This window comes from Falco peregrinus, chromosome 2, assembly GCF_023634155.1.
Source record: "Falco peregrinus isolate bFalPer1 chromosome 2, bFalPer1.pri, whole genome shotgun sequence".
NCBI lineage: Eukaryota > Metazoa > Chordata > Aves > Falconiformes > Falconidae > Falco > Falco peregrinus.
In genome coordinates this window covers 47,692,818-47,718,776 of record NC_073722.1, presented here as the reverse complement: position 1 = coordinate 47,718,776, position 25,959 = coordinate 47,692,818, and the positions used below count along the sequence as shown (strand labels likewise).

Here is a 25,959-nt window from a genome sequence, read left to right as displayed (position 1 = left end):
CCATACATGCTGATATTCACTCTTCCCCTCCACATAACCATTAAACCCAAAATCTGGAATATGAAGACTAAGACATATAGTAACACCTCGAGAACTCTGGACATACAGTGGTTCTTAATAGAAAGAACTTCACTTGTGATTGTATTTAAAGAAACCACTGTTATTATCATTGTTTTAAAACATACACATCAGAAATAAAATGCTTTGTGTTATGACAATCGCCCTTATTTCCACACAGCCATTTAGAATATTCTAATTGTTAGGTATACAAAGGATATAAATTTATACTATGTACAAAATGGTAGAAAATTTCTTCCATTATCAGATGCAGAATTTCAGTGAAAGGAGGTAAGAACCTGACTCTCATTTTACAATGGAGCCTGGAAATATTTTGAAAGCAGTTAGGAAGGATAAAGCTGTCCACAATTTTAGGGACTGGTTTCAATGGCCTGAAAGATTTCTTCAGGTTTTCCATCTGCTCCCGTGTTCCTAATCTAGAAAGACTGTGACTGCATTTTCTCTGACAAAAGCTGTCCTTAAAAAGAGGGCTGAACTAAGCCTCCCTGCAAAATTCATACAGATCAAGTAGTTACTACTCAAGATGGAATAGGTGTTTCTCTCGACTGTGTGCTAGAAAAAGAGCCACTGAATACACGGCACAATTGTCCCAGTGGTTACATCCTGCCATTTTCATTTACTCGGACTTCTCTGCATCGCTGACTGTCAGCTGAGCGTAGCAGAGAGCAGTTCGGGGCACAGGTCCTGTTTTCAGCAGATTCCTCCCTTAAGGCAGCAAAGTGTCAGATGGAAAAGATTCACCCTGAGCAGCTATGGCCTGGACCCAAAGTTTATTTCTAATTTGCATATATTTCAGTGTTTTGCATACCTATTACAAGTATTTTACTTGACACTATTTCTTTACCTAGCATCTTGTGGGACTTTACAATTAAATATCCATTGTATGAAACCTTCTGGAAATAAGTTGTATTATATTCACGAGATAGCTAAGCCAAAGGAGACCAAGGCTGGCTACATGCCCAAAAGCACAAGAGTGAGTGACAGTGCTGGGAGCAAAGCCCAGCAATCCTGTCTACTGTGTAACACGGGCCCCGCTGATCTTTTGTATTTATAAACACGTCATAAACGAGTGAAGTAGTTGTAAGCCTGCCCGGGGGCCCTGGCACTTCACACATCAAGCATTTTACCCGTTTCTGTTGTCTCAGGTGCCACGTACGGCTACAGCTGCCCAGCAGTCGCCCGCGAGGCCTATGGGGGCAACACCCCGGGCCCCTGGGCGGGCGCCGCCGCCGCCTGAGGTAAATGCGCGGGCGCGCAGCGGCCCCTGCCCCCACGGGCGACCCCTCAGCACGGCGCTGCCCGGTCCCGTACCTGGCTGGCCCCGCCAGTCCGGGCGGCCCTCTGCGTGCCCGCCGGAGCTTGGCGCTCCCCGATCAGCGTGGCGGGAGCGGCGGCGCGGACCCCCAGGCCGCAGAGACCCCGGCGCGGCCGCCGGCGGCTCGGCCCGACCCGGCCCGACGCCGTTGCCAAGGGGCGCAGGGGCTGCCGGGAGCTGTAGTTCTCCTTCGCGCCCGCCTCCGCGCCGCGGAACGGCCCGACCCAGCAGCAAAGAACTACCCGGGCTGAAAAGAAGATGGCGGCGATTGTTTGGCGCCGTTGCCAAGCAATTCGTTCCGCCCTCCCCTCGCGACGTTTTGTGCTCACGGGCGGCGAGGAAACAATCAGCCGGCTGTCAAGCGACCGGGTAGGGCAGGCTGTCACGGGCAGGGGCTTGCCACGGGCAGGGGCTTGCGGTCCTGGGCCGGGCGCGCCCCGCGAAGCAGACTACAAGCCCCGGCACCCACCGGGCAGCGGCGCCTGGCCCCGCCCCTCCAGCTGCGAGGCGTGGCATGCCGGGGCACGTCGTCTCTCCGCCCCCTTCGCGTGTTACGCAAATGAGCAGCCGGGCGGGCGGGGCCAGCCTGCCGAGGGGCGGTCCTTGGCCGCCATCGGATTGGCTGCGGGCGCGGGAGCCAGCCGGGAGGGAGCGCGTGGGCCCGACCCCCGGCCCCTGCGCATGCGCCAGGGGCGCCGCTGCCGGCCGCGCAATGTTTTGGGGGCTGTCAGCCGGGCGCGCAGCCTGCGGTGCCGGCGGCTGGTCCCTGCGCTGAGGGGAGCGCGCGGCGCCCGCGCTCCGCGGCGGCCGGCGGCCTCTGCCCTGAGGGACAGGAGAAGGAGGCGGCGGGGGCGGCGATCCGGCGGAGCCTCCCGGCGAGGGGCAGGGCTCGCCCCGGTCCCCGGAGCGGCGCGGGCGGGGAGCCGGCAGCCCCTGTGGCAGCGGCAGGCGGCGGCGGCGTGGCAGCGGCCGCGGTGATGATGAACAGGTTCAGAAAGTGGCTCTACAAACCCAAGGTAAGTTGTGAGGAGCCGCCGGCGGGGGTGGCCGCCGCTGCCCCGGCGGCGCCTCCGCTCGCCTCACGCCGGGGTCACCCTCCCCCCGCGGCGGGGAAGTTGAGCCGCGGATCCCGGCGCGCAGCCGCGGCGCTGGCGGGCGCGGGGCCGTTTCGCGCCGGTGCCTCAGCCGGGAGCCGCCGCGGCGCTGGGTCCGTTTGCCTTCGGACGGGTCCCGCCGGACGCGGCGTGTGGCGGTTCCGCGGGGGGTGGGGTGGGCGGGAGGGGCCGGGCCGTGCGGGGCGGCGGAGCGGGCCGGCACTCGCAGCCCCTGCGCGGAGCCGCTCGCCCGCTGCGGCGGGAGAGATGACAAAGCAGAGCGTGTGCCGTGGTGCTGCTTGGACCTGGCGAGAGCACGGCCCGAGGCGGGGGCAGGGGCGCTCCCCGGGCCCGTGGCGTTCCCGGGGGCCGCCGGCAGCGGGGGCCGCGGAGCTGCCCGTGTGCGCGGGGGCGGCCCCGCCGGAGCTCGGTGCGGGCAGCCTCCTTTGGCCAAACCCGGGAGGCTGCGGTCTGCGCGGCGCCCGGACCCGCGGAGAGCCGGATCAGTTGCGCGGGTTCTGCTATTAATGCTACCTGCCTGCACCTGAGAACTTTTTTTTAAGTTAAAAAAATTGTTGAGTGGTGCTGTGTAGGTGTGTTCATTTTCGGCCGTTTTCTTCTCGCTTTGGAATCGTTGGAAGGGATCCAAGGATCATAGCTTGCTTTGTAATGAAGTTATCATCTTCTGGCACGAGTTAAGTAACAACTGCCTGGAGAGCGATCTCGTCTCGCGTGTGATGTTCGGATCGTACAGGAAGGGCATTACTGGTTGTGAACACCTATAACAGTCTTTTTTTGTCCAGGCATTGCAGCAGTCAGTATAGTTGTTCGCTTTATGAAGAACTTCATTTGTATCCCTCTGTCACTACCACCACTGTTTTAATTTAATAGTGTTAAGCCTATGTTTTGTAAACCACCTTCTGCGCACAGTCCTTTTGCTTGAATTACAGCCAGTATACATGAGTACTTTAAAAAAAAAAAAAAAAAAGCCGAGGTGATACTGCATAATATAAGTTCAGGTTGTGCTGGTTTTATGGATTTTCTGTGTAGTCATAACCCGAGTGAGTACTGTTGAAGAACACATACTTGTCTGCTATTGCTGCTGATAACTGAAAGGAAAATAATTTAGAGATTAAGTAACTGAAAACACAGTAACAGATTACAGTTAGTTTTCAATGAACTTTGTTAGTTGTTTATGGTTTCTATCAAGGAACGACTAAGAAACAATTAAGAAAAAGAAATTCTGGTGATCTTAAATGCAGAAGAAACAATTGTAAATATAGTTTTTGTCACTTTTAAAATAAAAACTAATTAGACTTCACAAATTCTTTATTAGATAGAAAATTAATGTGAAATCTAATTAGTTTTTAATTTTTATTTTGTCTTTAGGATAAAAGTTGCAGCACACAGCAAAAGAGCAGAATATTAATAAGTATGTTCAGCATCTAAGGTCTGTATTAAACAGTGTATGCTCATATTTCTGTGGGACTCTTCTGTGGCAAAGGAACTTTCCAAGCCTGTCGCATGACACTGGGCCTCATAAATCAGTAACATCTATTGCTGTTAGTTTAAAACCAACACCGTGCCCTTTTTTGTTGTATATCTAATACTTTCTTTGCAAATCGTTTTTGTTTCAGTAGCTTTCTACATAATTTTGTACTTGTATTCAGAGCAGGCTATTGACGAATTGTAATAGCATACATTCTTTCAGAAACAAGCGTTTTTCCTCATGGGCCTATTGAGTTGCTATGGATAATATAATTAAATAAGCAAGTGTTTGAATAGCTCTTTTTTGGTAGAAAATAAGTTGGAGGAGCTCACATTTAGAGACTGTACCTTTCCCGATTATACTACTTGCTTTCCTATTTTGTCAAGGAATCCTTAGGATTCCTTCCCATAAGGTTATTGGGTTCCACAGACTATTTTGAAATGCTTTTACATATAATTTATTTTGAAGATGACTTGTTTTGAATACTTATTCTAGTGGGGGCTATAACCACTAGTGACTTCTGTTGCTTAGTTATAATTCTCTGTTAGGTACCCGATTGCCAGGTAGATCTTATCAGTTAGGTTTTGCTACTAGCAATGATGGGGAATGCTTCTTCTGAAGTATTCCAGATCTTACTATCATATAATAGGACTTCTCATGGCAGCATATTTTGATGGTACTGGGCATTTGGCCTACAGCTTTTATTGCCGTTCAGACATACTCCTGAAGGCAGGGGAGATGACATCAGAGTGCAGCAAATTCACAGTACAGCCTGTTCAGAAACCTGAATGTATGGTTTAGCTTAATCCCAGGGTATCAATTTCATAATTCTCCCCCCCCCCCCAAAAAAAGAAAAAAACAAACAAACAAAAAACCCACACAACACCAACCTCAAAATATGTGAATTCATTCAGCTAAATGGAATAGAATCAAATTGCATAACAAGATGGAATCACAAAGCTATCAGGATAATCATCAAGTCACACTAAAATGCAGGGACCTGCATCTAGGCAGGAATATTTACTTAGGAACTGCTGCATCTCTGAAAAAAAACAAGGATGGGAGAGAAAATGTGGGTGTAGGAAGTGGAAAGTCTTGACTAATATGAGCATGTCACGAGAACAGCATGACTTTCCTAGATCGTTGTGCAGTCAGTGCTCTTCCTGTCCAGCCTTACTCTTCAGATATGCTGATATACCAGATTTTAATGAAACAGATTGAATGCCGATGGTAAAGGTAACCAGACAATGAAATAAATAGCTGTGACGTGATCTGTGTAGCTGGTAGGAGGCAGACTCTTAAGTGATATGTTAGAGACAAGCAGAGATGAGATATTGTTTCCAGCCTCCTGTGCCACATCGATTGTTACTTAATTTTTTAAATGTTATCTGTAAGATGTGTTTTCCTTTGGGAGACTGCAGATTCAATGTGTTAAGTTTTTGGAGGGGGGTTGGTGATTGCTTTTGAACTGGGAGAAAATGCACAGGACTGATAAGAACAATAGTGTTCTTGAATTGCAGCACGCAGGTGGAATAATACTCTGTTTGACCTCCTCAGGACACTGCAGGTTTCCCAGACACTGCCACAGTTCTGAGAGAAAGGATGATCCCTTCTAAATCAAAATATTTGTCTGTATGCACAGATATAATAGAAATGTTTCTGTCACTTCCGGGAATTTCTTATCTCGTACCTTCTGCTGCTGGAGCATTCCACAGGTGTCAGGTCAGAACTTGCTCCCAGGCAGATCTGAGCATCCAGCAAAAATAGAGAACTGGACTGGCTTTGTGGAGTTGTGAAATGTGTTTGATAACCAGAATAATTTTTATGAATGTAACTGCTTAAAATCTAGAGACCAGCTTGAAAAAGAGTGGGTAATGAATTTGTTGGAGTAGCTGTTAGAATTGAGCTCAAACTTAGTGGTATTCTGAAAGAACTGTTTAGTGTTTCACAGGGCAAAAAAAAGTCCGCCTCTAACCACAACATCAAGATGTTTTTAATCTGTTTAGTATAAGACAAACATCTGCAGTGTATGCTTATTTTTAATATTTTTTTGTCTTTATATCTATGAATCTGAATGCTTTTTTACCTGGGGAATAAAAGGCAAGGAATATGTTTTTTTCATGAGACCTACCTTTTGTCAATATTTGTTTCAGTTGTGCATTCCACTAACCTAATTTTTTGCTCCTAGTTTCTCTTACATAGTAAAAGAATGTGAACTTTTTGTAGTAAAAGTCAAAGAATTTCTTAGGTTCTGATAATTTAGCCAAAATTCATAGTCATTGGTAGTAAAGATTTTGTGAATGCTTTGTCCCAGTTAAATGATGCTCACAGGGCTTGCATAAGCCCGGAGGTTTTGTATCTTTATTTTTTTTTAACACCTCTCTGCTAAGATTGACGAAGGTACGGCTGTACTGTTGGTGTCTTTTTTTAAATAAAAGGCTGTATAACTGCAATGGCGATTTGAGGACAGGTTTGCAGAAATGGCCCCACTTGTAGCTGAGAGTGAAGACTTACTGACAAGTAGCTACTCAGCAGACCTCTTTCACATGCTGTAGAGGCTACACATATTCTTGCCCTGGAGTGCTTGGAGATGCTGAGAATTGTGGTTGCTATTTTCCTGGGTATTTGTTTTGTAATAGTTTACATTGATTTCTTTTTAAGATCTGATCGTGATTTTCTGCAGCTGGATTAGCAGATGCATCTTCAAGACAAGAGGTTCTTGCTGCCTGTTGCCATGTTTCTGCAGTGGTGCTCTCTGATCAGAAATAGCATTTAAGTGATAAGTGGAAGTGGAGGTACTTGGAGGAGGCTTGTTTCTGTGTTTGTGCATAGTGCCTTTCTCTAACATTTTTAAGGGTCATCTTACTAAGCTACATTTCATGAAAGTAAGCCATAGCTAGTAATTATTGTTGCTAATAATAGTTGTTACAGGACTTTGAAGAAAAGTATGCTAATTTTAAAAAAGGCTTAAACCAGGAGGTAGTAAATGGTATCTTGGATGATTATCTCATGCAAGTAAGAGGAAGAGAAGAGCATTCCCAGGGGATCAAGAGCAAGCCCCTAAAGTAGCGATGTGAGTGCCAATGACAAAAAAAAAATATCAAAAGACCTCTAGGAGCTTCTGCATTACTTAGCAGAAGAAGTGTTTACAAAAAAAAGAAAAAAAAAAAAAAAAGGCCTAGGTAAGTGTTGAACATCAAAAGCTGCCCATAGGGTTATCTTTCTCAGCAGTGTTGTTAGGGTTGCTTAGCGGCAGAGCTGATTCAAAGAAGTAAAAGATGGGAAATACAATTTGAAATAGTCAAAACTTTATTTAATTTTTTTTAAGGAGAAGAAATGAGTTCATAGGAAAAAAGGAAGAGGGTCTTTAAAGATGAATGGAAATTTGAACTTTAGAAGAATGGAAGATTGTAAAAAAATTACACAGCTATGTGCTTAACGTAATGCAAAGAGCATTTTTAAAGTTGGTCAGTAAAATGACTTACACGAAAAGGCAGAATTACTTTAAGCAGTGTTGGATGGATGGAAATGGAAAAGGGAGTAGCCAAGCAACTACTGAGACTAGTGTCAGGGAAGTGAATAAAAAAGGGAGGATGACTTTAAAAAAGTGAAAGGGACAAAGCAGTAAACATCTCCCCCCCCCCCCCCGCTTTCCAAGTCTTAAAAGTGAAGGGTTTGCTTTTCACAGAACTACAGTGAGTTCAGTCTGGGGAAAAATGTCTTAGAAGAAATTAAACTGAAGAGTCATAGAGGTAAATGCTATTTGCAGCATAAAGCTTTTTTTTTACTGGTGCCATACAGTGATCAAAGCTTTTGGGCATAGCAGTTTGTGAACAAAACTTATTTAATGTAGTATTTATATTAACGTCGAACGACTTCCAAAGACAGAATGAGGAGTTCCTATTATTGGGGGAAACACCAGTTACTGTGGTGGTGGTTTTTTTAAATCTTCACTGTTTTCCTCATCAGCTCTGTGAGATCTCAATTACTGCTTAATTTTTCTTGTTGCTGCTGTCTGATCAGAGGCTGCAGCTACTGAACCACATTAATCAGTGTTACTGATAACAGTCCAGAGGAGGGCAACGTGTAAATCATCCTACATAACTCAGTTTTAGAGTTTTGCATATTGTATTGCTTCATTTTAGAAGCACCATCTAGTGGTTTGAACACAAGTGTGGAAACTGTAATTCTTTGCTGTTTTGTTCTAGCTCTGCGGCTGATGGAAGATATTTACCTGCACTTATATTGTTTTAGCCTTGATATTACCTGAATCTGAAAAAGGGAAGTAACTATTGCCATTGTCTATTAAGAAAATTGCTTGGCTGTTCTTAATTACTTTGATATAAGAGAAATACATACACCTTGCAGAATTATTTTTGATGTGGAATACTGTGAGCATAGCCATAGTATATCAGATCAAAGGTCCATCTAGACTGGTGTGATGTCTGGTGGTTATCTCTATCCCAGTTTCCTCTAACAGATACCTAGGGGACAAAAAGATGAGATGAATAGAAACTGATATTTACCCTGGGCTTTTTTTTTTTTTTAAACTTAGGATAGTCTGCAGCATAAGAGTTTGCTGAGCTGCAGATTGTACCCTTATAATTTGGTACCTCATGAACATTTTTCCTTAATGTATAATAATTTTTCAATTAAATTATACTTCTGGTCTCCATAATAACTATTGGCTTCCCAGTGCTTAAAGGTGAATTTCATTCTGGTGAGGTGAGCATTTTCTTTATAAACTTATTCAAGCAGTCATTGGTGTGACCTAATGTGTCTCTTAACCTGCAGACTTCTTTTCTGCTCTCTCTTGGAAACTTAATTTGGATGTTTAGATTCTTCTGTTCCTTTCCTCCCTCCACATGGTGGCACTTAACAGAATCTAGGAAACATTGCTTTTTAATGATCGCAGTGTATTCTTCCTAGGTTATTGTAGACAAATGACAAAATAAAAACAAACCTGCCAAAAATACCATTAGCATTGGACCAGAGAAGAATACTTTCATACCGAACTAACTGAAAAACAGTGCAGATACTTTTGACATGCTTTGTTTAACTGCTTTAATAGTTAGGATGATCTACTTTCCTGGTAGTTGTGTTAGCAAATTCATTTAGATTAATTCAGTAAAACTATTTTAAATAATGATGTTAAAAAAAAATTCATTGAAGGCTGAGTATGTTTGGTTCATGTTTGAAGACTGACCAACCTTTGCAGTGCATGTGAAAAAGCAAGTTTTTTCAGCCTGGTTGTTTTACTGGAGGATGCTGCTAAATTGGAGTCTGTCTTGCCTGTTCTCAGCTGAGTCTTTGTTTTCATCTTAAAAGTATGAAATATTCCAACTCTTCATCTAAAATTACATGCTGGGGATAGATGGTATAATGGCCATTTGATCCCTGCTTGCATTCAGGAGGCAAACTGCTGCATTCCATGCTCGCTGAAGCTGTTGAATCCTGTAAACACAAGCTATCCCTAAGTCAGCTAAAGCAAAGCATTTAACCTATGCCTGGTGGAAAGCTCACTGTAATAGAATATGGTTTTTCCTTTGAGGCAGTGTCAGCTTCTGGCTGTTTGAAAACAGAGTGACAAAAGTTGTAATGCATTTTATAGAGGTCTAGATTTAGGGTATAGGAAGGAGTGAATTTTTGGGGGCAATAGAATGTTTGGACAACTTACTGAGACAGGAAGTCTGTATCTTCATACCTTGCTGCTATAACCAGGTAGTCTTGCTCTTGTTTATTTTGATGACGTGGGTCAGACTGATTACATCCTGTTTGTGTGTTTCTGTTCTACTCTGCGGAGTGTACAAATTTTCCTTCTTGTCTCCCCAGTAATCAGTGATGACTTTGCATTATTATCTCGGGCCTGTAGCCTGGTGATTCTTCTTGATCTTTCTGATCACATTGATGGTGGCTCTTACTTTGGTTCCTCTGTATTTGCCACTCTCCTCCCAGTAGTATTATTGCTTTGGATCCTGTTTAGGAATAAGATGCCTAAAAAGCTGATCAACAGGAACTGAGTTATGAAAGGAAATGGGTTTCTGCAGTGAGGCTACGGAAGCGTATAACAATCTACAGCAAGGACAGTTGACCTCTGAGAGCTTCATGCAGGGGCAGCCTCTACTTTGCTCTGTCTTTGTGGGCCATAAGCTCATTTTTCTTTTCTCTTGCAGGGCCTTTATTCATACCTGATAGCTGTTCAAAATGAATAATGCAAGAGTGAGCATCATGTCAGTTCCACGTACACCATGCTGGGTGAATGAATGAAAGGAAAGCAAATGGGGTAAAGGACATTAAAGGGGACACAGGTGAAGAGGATAGGGTGGAAAAAAAATGCTTGGCCTAAAAATCTAAGAAAAATAGTTTGAGGAAGGAAAAAGGGAGGATTACTCTCCTAGTATTTCAAAATGCCTGCTCTTTATTTTCATATGGGACACAAGTTAATTTAAATCAGGGTGATATTTATGCTGGAATGTGTTAATTCCTGCCATAGACTGGCACTTTGATCTCTGAAAATTATAGGTGGTTGAAGCTAAACTAACTGGATGCTCAGGGTGTTCTGCATTTCAGCAATGCATTCTTGTAATTCTCACCTTCCTTTGTAAACCTTTTAATGTAGGAAACATCCTGACATTCTGAGGTTCATAAGATGTTCAAAAACCCAGTTTATTCAGGTTGTTCTTTACTGCCATGAAAGGAGCTGAGCATGAAAGGGGTCTTGCATGTTTGTCTGTAAGTGGCTTTTGGATGTTTGTCTGGGAGTCTTTATTAGGAATGGTATGGGGCTGTCTTAGTGCCTTTTTCTCTAATTATCCTTCTGTAAGCGCCAATTTCCTGGCAGCAATTTCACCTTGCTGTCTTAGTTCAGTTGCTGGAATTTGTGTGCTCTTACCACGCAAATGAGAACATATCAGCATGCTTTCTACAAAACCCTCCAAATTTTCTCAAAGCACTATCTGCTTTTACTTTATTTTCAAGATTCATTTATATGGAGTGCCTGCACTGCCGAACACATTAATTCATGTTTTTTTATAAAGCTGGACCAGTATACCTGATCTAGTAAACAGCCTTTCAAAAATATCATGATGCAATTGAAATTATGTCATTTTATGGTGCATGATGCATGGAAGCCCTTGTAGAATAAGGAAGAGTTAATATGATGTAAGGAGTAGGAAAAAATGTAAACTGCTGTCAAACAAATTTAATCTTGAACCCATGATATATTTTGCTTTGTATTTTAAGGAATCTTGTAGGTCTTCAGTGAGGTTTAAGAGATGAAGTGGAAATGACAACTAGATTTTTCTGTGTCCCTTGGTGAGGACTAGTGCATGTTCCTCCTTGAACATGGTGGTTGTGTGGTTGCATGAGTGTAAATCCTGTAGGGACGTGTAGTGCTATGGATGAAATGTGTTGCATTCTTGCAAGCGTATGCATAGGTTCCATTGGGTGGTTTTAAAGGGATATGAGACAGTTTTGTACTGCTTTTACTGTAAGTCTTTTTGATATGTATACTTCTTGTGGTGAGTTTGGCCAGATCTGGGATCTGTTTTGAAGACTATAGGTAGCATTGCGTTCTTTCAAGGAATGATCCTCCTGTGCACTTCATAGCTATCTTAAAATTGCTGTTTAAATGGAGCATAATGTTACGTCATGATCAGTAGCAAACAATTGGAAAAGGGCAGGTTATTTTGTGCCTTATGTTAAAAAGTGCCTATTGTTCACTGCTGTAGTTGTTAATTTGGCTAGTATTTTATTTATATTGAAGTGATTATTGAACATTTTTGTCAGAACTGATGTGTTCAAGTTGGAGAATCTGGTTTTCAGGTAACATGGGGGTATTTTGGAGGTGTTTAGTAAAGTGTATGGAAGTTTGTAGTTTTACTATATTATGATATTTTTTTAGGTAATTGTTTTGACTAAGCATTTGAGTATATTTGAAGAAGATAAAATTTATCCAGAGCAAGTGTCTTCAATTTCAGTAACACCAGTTTTTTTTGTGGGGTTTTTATTGTTGTTGTTGGGGGTAGCTGTGTTTTTTTTTGATGAGGCTATACGATACCTCTGCATCCAGAAGTTTTGTTCAGTGTTTGCAATGGTTTCTGCTTATGTGAGAAAAGCATTACTTCCTTTAGATTTTTTCTTTTTGAGGGGGTGTAATTAATTGCAGACAAATTTTTTTGTCCTCATGATTTCAGTCAGGCTACCTGACAAGACTTATACCTGATAGTAGTGGTGACAGTAGTAAGGGAGGTACTGAACTAGCAAGGCAGTAGGCTTTTTTCTCACTGCTTCTCTCACTCGAAGAGGGAAGGAAGCAAGGCTTCTTATTGGGCATTTATCTTAATTTCAGAGTATATATTCCCTTGACATGTTAGTTGAGAAAAAGTACCTTAAAAATAACGGGACAGAAAAATTAATTGGCTGAAGTATTTCCTTTGACAGTTAGTTTCTTTAAGAAAGACTTAGCCTTAGGTTGTATCTATTTTTCAGTGAATTTCTTCTTTTCTTATTGAACTTTGAAAGCTAGTATTTAGCATTTTCATAGTAGACAGTGCTGTGTATAGTTCATAACAAGAAACCATTAAGTTGATGTTACACTTCGGAATTTTAAAGAACTGGCATTAAACTTTTTAAAAAATGAATGCATCTTTAAAAAACCATGACATGCTTTTCAGTATATAAAAAAAAAAATTTTTAGTCTACATTAGAAATGATCTGTTAACTTACGTAATATGTGTATCTTGGTCTATATGTACATATATATATATATAATCTGCTCTTCTGATGTAAGCAAGTAAATGTAGTGAATTGAAGGTGCCTGGCTGGTTCTGAAAGATACTAATTCATGGTTTTTGAAAAAAGCAACTGTGTAAAACTCAAACAATACTTCATGAGTGCTTCTGAATAGTTAATGTTTCCAGGAGAAAGGTTGTCACCTATTAATTGTAATATAAGACAGCTAAGCACAGTTTTTGCTTAGTCCAGAGTAATTTGTTATCAGTCACATCAAGCAATGAAATGCTGTGAGGTTGGTTTCAGCTCTTTATTCTCTCATTCTCTCTCTCTCTGTCCTTATATATCTATGTGTTGCAATGTGTTGTGTGTATGTACCAAAACTTGTGTATCGTCTGTGCATCTTTCAATACAAATAGTCATTCTTCCTAGGTTTCAGATGGGGACTGAGGCATGAAGGTGAGATGAGGTTATTCAGTGGCCTTAAATGTAAGTCAGTAGCCAGACTCCCCGGAAAAGCTTAATTTTAGGCGTTTTTTAACTATTTTATTCCTCAGTTGCTACTTCTCCTTGTCCGCTACTTTATATGAGATGAGTTTCCTTTTAGGTTTTACCCTGCAGTAAGATTATACAGCTGAAGCAGTGGACCACATTTTAGGTACTTTGCTATTCGAAGACTGGAGTGATATTTACTGTTGCTATATGTGAAGATTCAGTGTCCAACTCTTACTTACAAATGAGAACATATGGGAGATAGGTAATGGTGATTTTCAACTGTTAATTAGTCGTGTTTAAACCAATGCCTCACTAACCATGCCTTCAGTCAGTTTTATCGTCTGTCTCATCTCCCCCTTGTGGTGAAATCACTGGTGTATGTTGACATGCAGAGATACTGAGGGTGGAAAAAAGGCTGTGTCCTACAGAAATGCTTCTGTAATTTGAAGGGTGGGGTGTGTCTTCTAAGTCAGTAACTGTTCGCAGGTCCTAAGTGCAAAGTACAGAAAATCCATTTCATTGAGGTGGGTTATTTTGCTTGTGGATGCTACCTTTTGAATTGTGTGAAATAAAGTTGATGTTATAAATGCTGCATAGTAAAACAGAAATTAGAAGAGTCTCTTAAATGCTGGCATCTGTAATGTATATAGCTTTTACAGTGTTGGGTAAAAGTTTTATCAGTAATGACTAAACTTAATCTTTGAACCTGTTTGCTGCAAACTCTACTGGTAGAATACGAGTCTATTTTATAGTTACTCAATATCACAACCCTGGTTACTTGACTCTTACTATGTGCTGTTCATGACTTCTTCTTTTACTGCTTATTAGACTACTTTTCTGTTATAATAACCTAAATATTCCGTAAAGTATGGTCAGATGTATTAGTGCAGTAGTGATCCTTTCAGAGCAAAGGGGTATGTTTTCACAATTTGTTTCCTATCAAGGATCTTTGTGCACTCCCCTTGTGAATTTTAAGTCAACCAAGAGACTACGAGAAAAGTGCAGAAGTAGTGCTAGTGCCCTGCTGGTGCTTCAACTTACGGCAGTGTGCTTCTGTCTTAACCCCTTGCTGCTAGTACTGGAAATAGTGTGGCTGTGTTTTGCATTGGATCAGCTTTCCAACACAGGTGGAACTAATTTGCTTGGTTTAAATAATGTTGCAGTTAGTTGTCAGCTTAATAGGGGAGAGGGACAGCACAAACGCCTCTTTCGGTGGCAGCATGGTCTTTATATTGCAACTCCATAGTTGGTACAAGGTACCTTCAGTGTCTTTAGTGCTTGTCTTTTATGTTGTATTCATAATATAAATACTGGTAAAGTTAAACCCTAATGCAAATTACAGCTATTTTGTTGCTTTCTTTGTATGAAATACATTATTTCCTGTAATGCAGGGAACAGTCGGAAATGCAGGTGAGGTCACATGGGACTAAGAGTTGGACTTCTGATTCAGTTCTTTACTGTAAAACAGACTTAACCAAAGTTATTTTTAGATGAGAATAAGGTGCAAACCTTGTATGAAATGTTAATGCAAGTAATCATGGTGGCAAAGGCACAGATAGTATTTGCTGGAAGCAAAACTGCAGAAGTAGTGAAGCAACATACTGAGTTATGTGAAGGGCAGGGGTTTTATTCTTGAACTACTCGATGCTTTGAGCTAGTTGTTCTTTCAAAAAAGAATTGTCAAGATGTCTGGTTAATGCTCTATTGTGTGTTTGGCATATCTGTTCTGTTTCAGGTTCAATATATGAATTGTCAAACACAGAAGTAGCTAATTTGGAGCTTGAAGCCAGTGAAGTGAAGGATCAGCTAATTACACTATTTCAACTTTTTAAAAAAATAATCTCAAAGCCTTTAAAAGCCTTTCCTCTAATTTTCATTAACTGACTCAGAATTAATGTTTAAATGGCAGCATTGTCAGATAACTTAATGTTTCTCACTGTGTGCTTATGGGAATGAGATTGAAAAACCTGTAAGAAAGGGGAGAAGTACAGATTTCTGTTAACCTGAATTTTAGTTGAAAGAAGGGCTTTTCTTATCTGCACTTCGCTTACTTGAAAGCAACTTTTGCACTGCTAAATACAAAAGTAAGATCTGGCATACTTGCATTTTGTGTATTCCTTCTGCCCTTCCCTCCTCCAATGTAAATCATTCTGCACAAGTCACTGCATTCTGCACTGAGAGTGCTTTATAGTGGTGTTGAGTGGTTGCAAAAAGAGCTAAAAGCTTTGGTATTTTTGAGGAGCTGCTCTTAAAGCAGCAGAAGTTTCTTCTAGAGAAGCTATTTGCTGAAGCAACATGGATGATGACATTACTCCATGTGTTTCCATACCTGTATGCCCACTTTCCCCACTTCCCAGTCCATTAGAGTGGAGCAATTAGGTATTTTTTATCTTAGGTGCTAAAAAAAGGCAACGTTATGGAGAAGTGTTGCTTTCCTAGATGTTATCACCACTCAGACCACCTTCTGTTGGTGGGGAAGATAATTTTTTGCACTTCATATCACCTTTCTCTCTGCATAAAACAAGGTGTTAGGGGAAGTCTATTCTTAACCTGCCTCCAAAATTATTTCCAAATTCTAATTACTTCTGAAAAATCAATGAGGGATTTGCTGAGGAATTTGGGGATTGAATAGAAACTGTCAATAAGCCGTGTTGAAGCACCCTCTGCAGCCTTGTAATAATATTTAAATGAGCTTTGTACATTTCTGGTGAGAGATTAACGGTAGAAATGTCCAAAAAGGAAAATTAAGTATCCAGGTGCTTTATACTGCTCTGCAGGCCTGTCAAAGTACAATGGTAGATCCTTGGGGAAAATAATTAATTAGCATGTTGTAGACCTTTTGTGTTTATTATCCTACTGTACCTCTCGTGAAAAGAAAACTCTCAGCAGTTGCTGTAGGTTCACTGAAGTTCAAGCCAAAAAGTACAGAACAGCACATCCAATGGGAATTGTGTGACAATTAGTTCTGTATGATAAGCACATTATGATGCTATTTAATAAACTGGGGAGGAAAGCTTAAGAAGTATTCCCCTTTTGAACTGACAGTTAAGTGCCTTATGATCACAAGTTTCCAGGATTTGGTAACCTATGAGTTATTTGAGGACACCCGGTTCAGCAGCAGACTTATCACTGGTGTCATGCTGGGACATTGGTTCAGGTCAGGTTGGGAAAGGGTGTGACCAAGTCTATTACCAATGTGTGGACTTTTTGCAAACATCTGTGTTTCTTCTAATCTGCTGTTGGACAGGCTGACCTTCCTTAATTGATGGGCCACGTTAGGTTAGGTTGCAGAATAGGGTATTCTAAGGCATTCAAGGCTGTACAATTGAGCCATGAACAACTTGTGACTTATTTTTATAGGTGAATGCTGTCCTTAATGTACAACAGTAATTTAATTTTTTTCTATAATGTCTTATAAAATCAATGACACTGTATATATACCCGGTAATGTCAAGCCTTCTTTGTGTTTCTTCAGTGTCTTTAAAGGATTTGTTCAGAATATTGTAATGATAACTGATGACAACTAATGAAGGATATGGGAGTTTTCTCTGCTGTGTCTGTGTAGAATTGCCTGGCCTTGGGTGGTGATGTTACATCATAGCTTTCTGCCTGTTATAGATGGATTTGCAGCTGTGCAAAAATAACAGAATTGCATTAAGGATGAGGTTGGAAGGGAGCTGTGGAGACTACCTAGTCCACACCCTTAGGTTTCTCAAGACCATGTTTAGTCACATTTTGAATGTCTCTGAGGATGGAGATTCAACAACCTTTCTGGAAAGCCTGTGCTAGTGCCAGTAAAAAAGTGTTTCCTGATATTCAGGTGGAATTTCCTGTATTTCGGTTTGTATCTACCACCTCTGCTCTCACTGGATATCACGAAGACATGGCCATCTCAGTTGTCTTTCCATTCTCCCATCAGATATTTATGCACATTGATAAGATCCACTCTGAGCCTTCTCTTCTGCAGGCTGAACTGTTTCAGCTCTGTCTGTCCAAGTATGACCGATGTTGCAAGGCCTGAATTGTCTTTGTGGCCCTTTGACAGACTCTCTGCTATGTTCATGTTTGTCTTTTACTGAGAAGTCCAGAACTGGACCCAGCACTCTATATGTCTCACTAGTGCTGAGTGGTAAGGACGGATCACCTCCCTTGACCTACTGGCAATGCTCTATGTACCGCAGCCTAGGATGCTGTTGGCCCCCTTTGGTGCAAGGGCTGATGCTGACCTTTTCTTCAGATAGGGCAAAAATAATTTTCACTGTTTCTTTGGATGGTCTATTGCTCTTCCTTTGTAATTGGCTCCCTTCCAACTGTCAATGCTAATTACTTCCTTCTGCAAATTAATGTAGTTTCTTTCTTTCTTTATCTCGAAGAGACATAGAAAAGTAATTTATTTCCAGACTTATTCCATACCAGAACAGCAGTGTTTGTGTTGTTTTATTTTGGGTTTTCCCCCCTGCCCTCTCTGCCCTAAATGAGTTCTTCTTAAAAATACTTCTATAGGTTGGGTCTTTTGAAACTTCTGATTCTTGTTTCTTTTCTGCTCCTTCTCTAGTTTGAGATGTAGATCTCTGTGACTCTAGATAGGCAGGACTTCAACTAAGAAGGCAAGAGTGTGGCATGAACTAGAATGGACATCTGTGGTAGCTTACATGTGATCGTGTTTTTATTGGTGTTATGACAATGACTTACATTCAGTTGATACTTTGGAACTAGCTGATCCTTCTTTGTATTTGTCATTTGTTAGAACCTGGCCTTTATAAGTATTATTTTTGTAATTTTGTAGAGTATCATCCTATTCTTTTTCTTTGGATCATGTCTGTAAAGACTGAATTTAATGTGATGATGCAGTTGACCCAATCTGACATTGTCCTTCAACCATTGCTCACTCTCTGCCTTGTTCCCACTTCTTCCCCAGCTTTGGCTGTGGCATTTGTTGGAGCCCTTGCTGAGCTGACTCACAAAGCCTAGAAGAAAATGGTTTGGGGATTTGTAAGAACTGAACTGACCCCTTTTCTACTTTTCTTCCTGCCCCTTGGAAATCTCCCCCCCCCCCCCCCCCCCCCCCAGATTTGCTGATAAAATCAAGTTGACAATGAAAAGCCAGATGAGTTCTAGTCATTCAAGAACTAAATAGTAGCCAGCCAGGTATGCAGGAATGGGGGAGGAGGATTCAGAGAAATGGATTACTCTTATTTGGCAACAGCAAGTCCTTAAAGTTCATCAGTGAAATTGAGTCAGTTGATGCAAATGTAAATTCTTTTCCTGCTTTCCGAACCATTTTTTTGTGCCTTGATGAAATTAATGTAAGTATTGGGTTTGCATGGCCAGGTTTTGCTAGTGGGGCATACTACAGGGGTGGCTTCTGTGAGAAGCTGCTGGAAGCTTCCCCTGGGTCAAATGGAGCCAATACCAGCCAGCTTCAGGATGGACCTGCCTCTGGCCAAGGCTCAGCCTAATAGCAATGGTGGTAGTGCCTCTGGGATAACACGTTTTAGAAGGGGGAAGAAAGTTGCTGCACAACAGAAATTACTGCAGAAGAGAGGAGTGAGAATATGTGAAGGAGGGGGAGGAGGTGCTCCAGGTGTTCGAGCAGAGATTCCCCTGGCAGAGCATGGTGAAGACCATGGTGAGGCTGGCTGTGCCCCTGCAGCCCATGGAGCCCACAAGGGAGCAGATCCCCACCTGCTACCCATGGAAGACCCCATACCAGAGCAGGGGGGTGCCCCAAGGAGGCTGTGACCCCATCGGCAGCCTGTGCTGGAGCAGCTCCTGGCAGGGCCTGTGGCCCCGTGGGGAGAGGAGCCCAGGCAGGGGCTGGGGACCCTGCAGGGGACCCATGCTGGAGCAGTTTGTGGAAAAACTGCAGCCCATGGGAAGGACTCAAGTTGGAGAGGTTCGGGGAAGCTGTTCTGCCTGTGATGGTAATTGATGAGTGATCTCTGCCTGCCCTTGTCTTGACCCTGGAGCCTTCTGTTATATTTTCTTTCCTCTGTCCAGTTAGAGGAAGGGAGTGGGAAAGTGGCTTTGGTTGGCACCTGGTGTCCACAGCTCCTTCAAGTTGTCTAGAACTGTGCCCATGACAGCACTTGAAGCATGTTCAGATTTTAACACCAAATAGTATATACTTTAAAGTTACATGAGTAGTTAGTCTTCATCTCAGGGCAACTTAATCTAGATTGTGTTTCTTTAGTTTGTTGATAAAAATGTCATATGGGTCAGTGAAGAGTTTTAGTGAGGTCAAGAGGTCTGTCTTTACTAGAGCAGACTTATGTTAGAAGAAGAGAATTGGACTGTCTTTTGTCCTTAGTGGAAGAAAATGTCAGTAGTTAATTAACTTACTGTCCTTCCCAAACTTACAGATTTTTTTTTTTTAATGTGTGTCTCCCTCCTCGTATCTTTCTAAGCTTCTCTGAATCCTTCTCACTTCCTCAACTCAGCAAAATGTTGTTTTTACTTCTGTTCTTGGTCCTTCTAGTGTTCTCTGCTCTTCCATGAGATGGTCTTTGGCTCATTCCCTAACTATTCTAACAAATTTTGTTTGGTGCTACTGATAGAATTAATATTTAGGTTAGGTTTTGACCATTTCGTTGATAGATATGCGTGTATTTCAGTACCAGAAATGGATTACAGGACTTGTAAGTTTCTTGTTAGTGGTAACTTATTAGTACTCTTCTGTTGGAATATTGGGAGAATAAATGTTTCAAAAGTAGAGTTTCCAAGCCTGTGGGTTCATGAACTTAATGTAAAGCACAATTAAACCCCTTGCTTTCTTCATACTGAATGTGATTGCCTCAGGCCAAAAGCGGTAGATGAACAAACATCTGAGATATACCCTAAATAGAGAAAAAGTAACCAAAGTTACTGAATGAGCAGTAAAATTAAAATATTTTCTTTTCAAAAATGTCAGGAAAAAAAGGCTAGGTTTTTTCAGGTCCTTTATTGAGGAAGGATGGGTTTTGACAGAACTTCTTGTTTTCAGTGACTGATACTTCATTATTGGACCATATACCTTGCAAAAATGTTGATTGTTTCATTCTAAGTCTTGTTGCCAGCTTTCTGTGTAAGTGCATGGTGTGGGGTATTCTTATGCATTACTGTAGTAGAGGTTTCCAGAAGGTATGCAGAAGTTGATGAAGAAATACAAGCCTTTTTGTAGGTAGCTCTTTTAGAGATGTTTGCATGTGAGGAGAGCCTGGGGCAGGCTTGCTGCTGCGTCTGCCAGTCTCCTGTTCAATGTTGTGTGCTGCGGCCACACATACCTTCAACAGCATTATTTTTTGAAACCATGAAGCTTCAGAACAAAACTGTTGACGACTTCTCTTTTCCTTTTGCAAAAGGAGTCTGAGAGAATTTGCAATTATGTAGGCTTTGCGAGAGTTGCAGAGGGAGGTATACTGCCTCCTTTTCCTAAAGGAAGAAGTATTGCAAAGCTATTCAAAAGCTAACTTTAGCCTAGTGAAGCTAGTTTGCTTCTCACATCAAGGAAGTGAAAGACACTTCTGTGGGAGACAGTCTGTAGCATCTGTAGTTGGGTTTTTTTGTGTGACTTGCCACCTAAAAGAGCTCTTCTCTCCTCTTCTCTCTGTTGACTTCTAAGCAGGGCAAGTCACATTGCTGCAAGTTTGGCTTCTGTGAATACTTGCCTTGGAATTCCTGAAGTGAGCTGAGGAGTCTACTCTCAACATTTGAAGTAATATTGTTTTCTCCATAAGAGGTACTTCTGGGTTTTGCACGTAGTTTTTTAGCTTAGAATTTTAGAGATGTTGGAGAATGGAAATGAATCGTAGCAATCAGTTAAGAGTTTGTACATGCTCTATAGGATTCCTCCAGTTTCTGACCTTTCCTCAAGTCATGTTCTTCAGTAAGGAGGAAAAAACCTCGCACAAATAAGTCTGAAAGACACTAGAGGATGTTCACAATTCTGATATTATTTTAGTCTGTTTTTTTGCTTCCGACTTTGTCCTTTTATCTCATGAGAACAGCATCAGCTGCCCTGAATCTTTGTTTAAAGGTAGTATGGCTTCCAAGAGTAAAAAGAAAAGATTTGTTGAAGAGCTTTTTAGTAGGATTTGCCACAACTTGGTTTGTTTGAGTGCTTTCATACAGCTTTTGTAAATGCAATTTTTGTTGGTGCCAGAATGCTGCTAACGGTAGCAGCTGCCTCAAGGTAAAATCCAATTACTGTCTCAGAAAATTCACACTTACGGCTTATTTTTTGTTTAAGGACTGGAAAATATTGCATCTATTTTAAGGTAACTTGTTGGTTTAGTTGAATGATTGGAAGCAAATAACTTCCCAGAATTGGAATGTTGTATTTCAAACGTAGTACTCAAAATATATTTCGGCGTTTAATTTTGCAGGCTTAAGTAGGTATGATGTTGTTGGTAATTTTGTCCTGTCTGAAGGGCAAGTTTGAGAGAGGATTATCTTTGTTTTCTGTCTCTGTTGTTTCTCACCTGAACTACAGAAACACAAAATGGCTGAGCTTGGGAGGGAGAGACCTCTGGAGGTATCCGGACCAAACCCCGTGCTTAGAGTTGTCTAGAGCCCGTTGCTGAGGTCCATGTCCAGGTGACTTTTGAGTATCTTCAAGGACAGACTCCTCAACCTCTCTAGGCAACCTGTGCCAGTGCTTTGTTGCGCTTAGAGGAAAAAGGTGTTTCCTGATGGTTTAGAGGGAACCTCCTGTGTTTCAGTTTGTGCCCTTTGCCTATGGTCCCGTCGCTGGGCACAACTGGAAGGATCCTGGGTCTGTTCTCTATGCCCCCTTCCTTCAGGTAGGTATATACATTAATAATATCCCCCTACGCGTTTTCTTCTTCAGGCTGAACAGTACCCACTCTCTCAGACTTGTCTTGTAGGAGAGATGCTCCAGTCGATTCATCTTTGACTGGCCCTTTGCTGGACTTTATGCATTCTGTCCATGTGTGTCTCATACTGGGGAGCCCAGAACTGGATGCTGTAATGCAGGTGTGGCCTCACCAGTACGGAGTAAAAGGGTGGTATGAACTCCCTTGACCTGCTGGCTATGTTTTGCCTCATGCAGTTCAGGCTGCCATATACTGCCTTTGCTGCAAGGGCACATTGCTGGCTTATGTTCAACTTGTCCACAAGGACCTCAGGTCCTCTTCTGTGAATGGCAGAAATACCCTGGAGTATCAGTCAATTTTTGCAGCTTCATGTCATCAGCAAACTTGATGAGGGTACTCTCTTCCCCATTATTCCGATTGCTAATGAAGATCTTAAAAGGACTGGACCCACTGACTGCTGGGGTATACCACCAGTTAATGGCCTTAACTACACTGCACCACTGATCACCCTTTGGGCCTGGCTGCTCAGCCAGTTTTCAGTCACCGCACTGTCTGCTCATCCAGGCCTGTACATTGACAGCTTGTTTATTAGGGTTTTTATGGGAGGCAGTACCAAAAGCCTTGCTGAAGTCCAGGTAGATAATAATATCTTACGCTCTCCCCTTGTCAATGAGGCCTGTCACTTCATTGTAGGAGTTTGTCAAGTTGGTCAAGCATTTCTTGCCCTTGGTGAATCCATGCTGACTATGGTGATTTTCTTGGTATTCATATGCATGGAAATAGTTGCTAGGATTAGCTGCTCCATCATAAAATTTAAAAATTTTGTCACAGATGCTTCTTGATACTCGGAACTAGCCAAAATAAGTATTTTAGTAAGATAGTTAGGGTTGTCAGGCCCCATTCAGCATGCTCTTGGTTGTTATCTCTCAGGGCTCTCAGCAGAGGAAAGGGATCATTATAGTATGGTTTACATTATAGCATGAATGTTGAGTTGATGTGAGTTAGTTAACAGGCTTCTGGGGTTTTTAGTCCTCAGTACCTTCATTTCCATTGCTTGTGACTGTCTGGCTAAAGCTAGGCAAGGATCTACCTATCTATTGCACTTAACTTTGATCGTTGTGTAGATGAATGTCACGTAAAAGGCACTTTTAAACATGGGCAGTGTAAGACTATACAATGTAGGCCTTTTTCTGAAAATGAAGTGACCTGAAGTTGCTTTGATGTCAACATTTTACAGTACTTGGCATGTGGTAAGGCAGAGCCGTCAATTTGTCATATGAAAAACGCAGAAGTTTGCCTCTTGGATCTGAATTAATCTTATTATAGAGTGCTAATCCAAAATTTGAATACCTATGGATGCTGCTTCACTTTGGCTTTTCCTTGAATATGTTTAGGGTAAAACGTAGTTCTCTTCTTGCTTTAGGAATGTCTTTATCTACCTGGTTCACAAGTTTAATTTTCTTCTGAACTGCTTTAAAACGATTAACCTTTATTAATAAATTCAATTGCTTTAGGAAAAGCCTATTTCTTTCTTCCAACAATACTAGATTTGCCCTAGTTTAACACTAGATTAGGACTCTTTGTGCTAAACAATTGAAAAAAACCCCCATATTTACCCAGAATATCCCGATCCTCGTCTCAAGTCAAAGGGAACTCTGTCATTCACTTTGTTGGCGGTTAAACTTCATACCTACCTTTTGGAAGGTATTACCTGGGCTAAGACTTTGAGATTGTTTTTCTTCCCCTGACCAGACTTTCTATTGTTTGACTAGGACAAGATCAGTAACGGAACATAATATCTGGAAATGTAGTTATAGTAGTAACTTACCTTTTCCTGTATTTGGGCATAGGCATGCCTAGTTCATCCTTGCTTTCTTAAAAATTTTTTAGAAAATTGTCTAATCTGCCTGCCCTGTGACTGAACTTTTGGTAGCTTTTCTGTTCCTTGTGTGGCATCCCTCATGCAGCTTATAGGAGATTTAGCACAGCTGATTGAAGTATTTTGCAGTTCAGCAATTTGATAGCATCAGCTGGAGTTGCTGTGATGTGCAGAAACAGTCCTAACTGTGGCAGTGAGATTTAATGGCTTCAGTTATTTTCAAAAGTGTTGTCTAATAATTGTTCCTGTAAATTCCCTTAGGTAAATAGTCTCCAATATAGTAATTAATTTATGAAATCACTTAGTACATGAACTGAATGCACATCTTAAGTGGAGGTGACTGTGTTCGTGTTGACAATGGGACATGAAATACTTTTGTACTAGTTCAGCAAGTAACAATACTTTTGATCAAATATTCTCATTGTTTCCTTACTACATATATTATGTAGTTGCTAGCTGAAAAATACCGTTGCCCATCACCAGTTTGAACAAATTATCTACAAAGAAATGTTCATAATTTGTAAAACTAAAACATTTGAACATCTATCAACAGTTCACTTAACTTGCATGTTCTGTTTCTTGATATATAAACTGCAAATAAGCATTCTGGTTGCAGCGTGTCAATTTTAATATGGATTTTAATTTATTAGAATTATTATATACAAATATGCAAATATACATTTTAATGCAAGGGAACCAGGTAACTTTTGGAAACAGAGCTGAAAATGTAATCTTTTCCACTCTTCCTAATTTTAACCAAATTTTTCAAAGTAACCATTCTTTCCAATTTTATGATTTGGCATTTTAAGTGCATATCTTAGTAGGCTGTGGGAATGTGTTACAATGCAAGTACAATACAGCAGGTAGAAACTTACTGGTGTCACAGTAGTGTTTTAAAAGTCTGTTACTAGGCACTATAAATCAACAGAGTTTTAAAACAGTAGCCTCACAGAAAATCAGTCAAATGTGTTTGGGGTGTGTGTTTTTGTTGTGTTAGTTTTATTTGACCTGTTACCAGCAACTTGATAAGTGAATATCAAGTTACGCTTGCATGGAATTGGTATAGGTAGCAGACGGCAGGGAACTAGGTATAGATTTCTTCTGTTGCCTCTGAGGCTTTACCAGGTTTGGTGTATTTTTTAGTACATGTTTTAATACTACTCATTCCCATGTGTAGAGATGGTTATGAGTGAGGACTGAATAAGCAGCATAACCTAGCAAATGATAATCTGTATGCTGCATTGCTTAAACAGTGTACAAAAGAATGGGGTGAATTAAGGATTGTAAATGTCTAAACTTATGATGACTGCTTCCTACTAATCTTTCCTGGAATTCTTCTTTCTCTCTGAAATATTTAGCTGAGCAGCAGATGGAGATAAAGAGTACTTTAAAAATTGTGTCTTTTTCTCTAGTTTTTTTTCCTGTGTGTTGAAGCAGCACATTTTTATAGTTGGTTAAGGTCAAAGACCTCATACATATGCAGTGTTAAAGGCCACTTGTTGACAAGGTCCACGTGTGGAATGTGTTTTTGTCAGTTATTTTCTCATTCTGCATGATGTTTTTTTTATAGTCAAATGGAAGAAATAAAACCCTCAACGCTACACTGCCCCAAATCCTTCAGTTGCAATTTCTCTTCTCCCTCATTGTTTTCCTTCTGAGAAGTAAATCTGAAGTTTGTGGATAGCTCCCAAGTCTTACAACCAAGCTCTACCAAGTTCCTTTGTAGACCTGACTGGGCCCCCATATCCAAAAGCTTGCTGCCACTACAGATAGCAATTTGTGATCTTGCATATCTAAAACTGGACATTATTTTCTGATGTTCAAGGGATCATGGTGTACCTGGACATGCACTTGAACACTGTAATTTGTAGTAAATGTGATGATAAACTGTGGATGCATCAATTTTATCATGTAGTAGAAGCAACTTGTTCAGTGAGGTCTTTCATGTGAGGTACATGTAATACCCCAAAGCTGCTACTTGGTTCTGTCTACGGAATGCACAGTGTTTTTCCAGCAAAAAAATCACTGATTTTGTTACTTAGACAGCATCTACTGTTAAAAAA

The 25,959-nt window shown here is 41.4% G+C and overlaps 2 protein-coding genes across 7 annotated transcripts in view; one reads left to right on the top strand and one right to left on the bottom strand.

Moving 5' to 3' along the window:
• CFAP99 (cilia and flagella associated protein 99) overlaps positions 1-1,683 on the bottom strand; it is a 63,736-nt gene extending 62,053 nt beyond the window's left edge. For 2 of the 3 annotated variants that reach the window (XR_008746077.1, XR_008746078.1), the window contains exon 1: positions 1,390-1,682. The gene's annotated coding sequence lies outside the window, so the exon portion shown is untranslated. Of the gene's footprint in view, positions 1-1,389 lie in introns of all 3 variants that reach the window. The other variant, XM_055797471.1, reaches the window with a different exon arrangement.
• Positions 1,684-2,071: 388 nt separating this feature from the next.
• Positions 2,072-25,959, top strand: part of ZFYVE28 (zinc finger FYVE-type containing 28) — a 165,978-nt gene continuing 142,090 nt past the window's right edge. For all 4 annotated transcript variants that reach the window (XM_055796709.1, XM_055796708.1, XM_055796707.1 and 1 more), the window contains exon 1: positions 2,072-2,409. In XM_055796709.1, the coding sequence (XP_055652684.1) occupies positions 2,371-2,409 (39 nt within the window). In that variant the 5' untranslated portion in view covers positions 2,072-2,370. The remainder of the gene's footprint in view (positions 2,410-25,959) is intronic.